A 3,960-nucleotide genomic window follows, 5' to 3' on the forward strand; every position below is an offset into this window, starting at 1 on the left:
TGTGGGGATATAATTTCTGAAATGCAAATGAAAATATGATATGCATGCATCCGACTATATCCATAGTTTTAAAAAAAAGGGCTTTATCACGTGATTTTATTTTATTTTTTAATTATTTAATGATGAATATTGCGAGTGCATGCCCCAATATACTTCTTGGTTTTACTGTTTTTGTCTTTAATGCATCTGGTGATAAATAAAGAAGTATGAGGTGGTTCCACCATTCAAAAAATCTCCCCCTTAAGTAAAATAAATGTCCCATCATATCTTTTCCTTTCAAGATCGAGGAGTGCATGGATGTGATATTCAACCAATTACATGTTTCAGTGCCTAATATAATTCAATTTACTGCGACATGCATGTTTAATTAATGTTGTAATTACATATATCGACAGTCCTTTAGAACCATCTAGATAGGTAAATATATAATCCTGTTTTAATTTCTGAGCCCATGTGTGCACCATGTTCACGTTCTTCACTTAATCATGGTTACATTAACCAAATCAAATTATATATGATCATTTGAATAATATATCTCGATCTAGGCTAACAGGAGATGATCATCATTGTTAAATTAAACTGTATAAACCTGCATGCCCAACCACTCGAACTATCACCAGTACCACTGCAACATACCAATAAACCCCAGCTAGCTAGCAATGGAGGTCGACAGTAGTACTACTTCTTGGGTTGCTGTTTTGGCCATGGCAATAATATTGCTAGCTGCTCTACTCTTTTCTTTCTCAAAAAATCCCTCCTTTCGATCCCACAAGTTATTAAAACCTCCACCAGGTCCCAAGCCATGGCCTATTATAGGCAATCTAAACCTTATTGGCGCACTCCCTCACCAATCCCTTCACAGGTTATCACAAGAATATGGACCAATCATGCAGCTCAAGTTTGGTTCCTTCCCGGTTGTGGTTGCCTCATCTCCCACAATGGCAAAGGAGTTTCTGAAAACACATGATCACACCTTTGCCTCTAGACCCCAATCTGCTGCAGGGAAGTACACCACTTACAACCATACCAACATCACATGGGCACCTTATGGACCATACTTGCGACAAGGGCGAAAGATATTTCAATCTGAGCTATTTAGCTCAAAGCGGCTGGAGTCCTTTGAGTACATACGTGTTGAAGAAAGGTGTGCTCTTGTTTCACGCCTATGCACATTTTCTGGGAAGCCAATCAAGGTGATAGACCATCTCTCACACCTCACGCTAAGTGTCATTAGTAGGATTACATTGGGTAAGAAGTATTTCAAAGAATCCGAATCCGGAACTTCGACAGAGTTGACGCTCGAAGAATTCCAAGAGATGTTGGATGAGTTGGTTTTGCTTAATGGGGTTTTAAACATTGGAGACTGGATACCATGGCTTGATTTTTTGGACTTGCAGGGATATGTGAAACGAATGAAGGCTGTGACGGAAAAACTCGATCAAGTTTATGACCATGTTCTTGATGAACACAAGGCAAGGATGGGAGGAAAAGACTTTGTGCCAAAGGACATGGTGGATTTATTGTTGCAGATGGATGAAAATCCTAATACTGATGTTAAGCTCACTTGTGACAACGTCAAGGGGCTCCTGCAGGTAAACCTTAGACTTGTCTTTCTTTTAATGTTGAGTAATGCTATTCATTATCATTTTCATATATATATATATATATATATTTCATCATTCCTCGATTCAGAATCAAATGATTGGTAAACTATTTATTTTTTTCTCTTATCTATCAATCGTGTACTCCTGCAACATTTGAGGGATAATAGAAACATGATGATGCGTAGCATTAAGTATTAATACTTATTAATGTTATTCCTTGCTTGGCTAAAATTTTGGTGAAATCCCTTAACAAAGTGAACAAAAATGTTGTACTAGCTAGCATATCAGATTATCATTGCATTTACAAGTGGATTCTTATTTTCACTATGAAGTATGCAGAACTGTTGGTCTCCCCTGTTTCAAATTAGATTGATGAAAAATCTTGATTCTGATCATTAATATCAGGATCTCATAGCAGGAGGCACGGATACCTCCGCCGCCATACTGGAATGGGCAATGTCTGAACTCTTGAAGCAACCACACCTTATCAAAATAGCTAATGAAGAGCTGGATAGAATCGTTGGGAAACAAAAATGGGTAGAAGAGAAAGATATCCCACAACTTCCCTTTATTGATGCCATTATGAAAGAAACCTTGAGGAAACACCCAGCTGCTGCATTGCTTGCACCACACTTAGCTCTAGAAGACTGTAAAGTTGCTGGTTACGATATTCGTAGAGGAACTAGGGTCTTTATAAACGTATGGAGTATGGGAAGAGACTCCTCAGTATGGGATGCACCTAAAGAGTTCCGCCCAGAGAGATTCTTGGGAAAGGCTATTGATGTTAAGGGACATGACTTTGAGCTATTGCCATTTGGATCGGGGAGGAGGATGTGCCCAGGGTATAGCTTGGGACTAAAGATGATCAGCTCTACTTTGGCTAACATGCTGCATGGATTTGAATGGACATTACCAGACAATATGAAGCCAGAAGATCTGAGCATGGAAGAGGTTTATGGTTTGATAACACATAGAAAATTCCCACTTGTTGCAGTCGTGAAACCTCGACTCGAACCTCATCTTTATTAGTTGTCACTTTAGTTTTTATCATGACTTATCCACCTTAAATGGCTTTCATACAAGCTGCTGGGTTGCAGTACTTGTACGTAGTAGTACTTCAGCTTAATCCAACTTTTAATTGCGTTTATGCATAAGCTAGGCTGATAAATGGTATGTAATGTTGGATATTTTCTACAAACATGATAAATCTATCTCGCTACCTATAATTGTGCTAATAAGAATTACATAGAAAAGTGATCTGATTAATGCAGCATGCATTCTGAATTTTGCATTTTGCCAACATGCATGGCCAACAATCGGGATATATTGGAGAAAAGTGTTCAAATATATATTTTTCATGCTACCTCATATGACAAGTTTCTACCTCAATAACGTGTTTGATCGTGTGTTAGTAAACTAAACTTTCAAATCAGAGATGTGTGTGTGTGGTTATGTCTATTATGACAAATGGGGTTTTAAGAGCACTAAATAGAAATAGGAGATATAAGAATAAATATGGGTAGTCGCTTGAAATATCAAGATTTAAGATTTGGTTTGGGAAAAAAAAAAACCTACATCTACTAGTAAAAATGATCAGAAAGTATTTCACAAATCACAAAAATGGAATACAATAGAGTGGAAACAAATTAATCAAAATTAATCATGCACCAAAACTACCAATATCCTCAAACTATTAAAAACATATCATAGGTTATGATGATAGGTAAATAATAGGTGAAGTAACCACACAATCTCAACGATTGAATCTTAATGCAGTATACTGCAAAAGTGTGATGACCCGTTTTTACGTGTATTTTCACCGAAAGCGCTTTTTAAGTTATTTAATATAATAGTTCTTTTATTTTAAATTATTGTATTTTAAATTGGTTTTAATTTATTTGATATTGTGTTTAATTTATTTAGTCGTTTTACGGTTTTTAAAATCGTTTTCGGCGGATCAGTTTTGGTTTCCGGAGTGAGGACTGGACCTCATTTATTTTCCCTCATCTTTTCTTTTTCTTTTCTCTTTTTCCTTTTTTCCTTCTTTTTCTTTCTTTTTCTTTCTTTTCTTCTTCTTTCTTCTCCTTTCTCTCCCGCGTACGCCGAACAACCTCTTTTTCTCCTTCCCGTTGCCGCCCCTTTGTCCACTCAGTTCTCTGCCGTCCGGCCATCGTTTAGTGCACCACCACCACCATTCTCTTCCCCTTCCACCAGAGATCATCTCCACCAATTTTTAGAGCCATCGGACTAGCCGTTAGCCGCCGAGAGCCCCCGGAAGTCACAGCACTTGCTCTGTTTTTTCCCCTGTTGCCGGTTACTTTCGCAACCCAGAACCGCCGCTCGCCGGCACCGTGGC

The 3,960-nt window shown here is 38.0% G+C and overlaps 1 protein-coding gene across 1 annotated transcript; it reads left to right on the plus strand.

Annotated features, from left to right (window-relative positions):
* Positions 1-564: 564 nt before the first annotated feature.
* On the plus strand, positions 565-2,830 carry LOC122305743 (trimethyltridecatetraene synthase-like). Its single transcript, XM_043118300.1, has 2 exons — positions 565-1,592; positions 2,010-2,830. Exons 1-2 carry the CDS (start codon positions 660-662, stop codon positions 2,631-2,633), a joined length of 1,557 nt encoding a protein of 518 aa, XP_042974234.1. The 5' UTR covers positions 565-659; the 3' UTR covers positions 2,634-2,830.
* Positions 2,831-3,960: the final 1,130 nt, after the last annotated feature.

This window comes from Carya illinoinensis, chromosome 3 (genome assembly GCF_018687715.1).
Source record: "Carya illinoinensis cultivar Pawnee chromosome 3, C.illinoinensisPawnee_v1, whole genome shotgun sequence".
Lineage (NCBI taxonomy): Eukaryota > Viridiplantae > Streptophyta > Magnoliopsida > Fagales > Juglandaceae > Carya > Carya illinoinensis.

Bases quoted from the DNA above. Each gene is read 5' to 3' on its own strand.
- LOC122305743 (XM_043118300.1), top strand. From the start codon at position 660: ATGGAGGTCGACAGTAGTACTACTTCTTGGGTTGCTGTTTTGGCCATG. The intron at 1,593-2,009 runs GTAAACCTTAGA...CATTAATATCAG, and splicing joins ACGTCAAGGGGCTCCTGCAG to GATCTCATAGCAGGAGGCAC.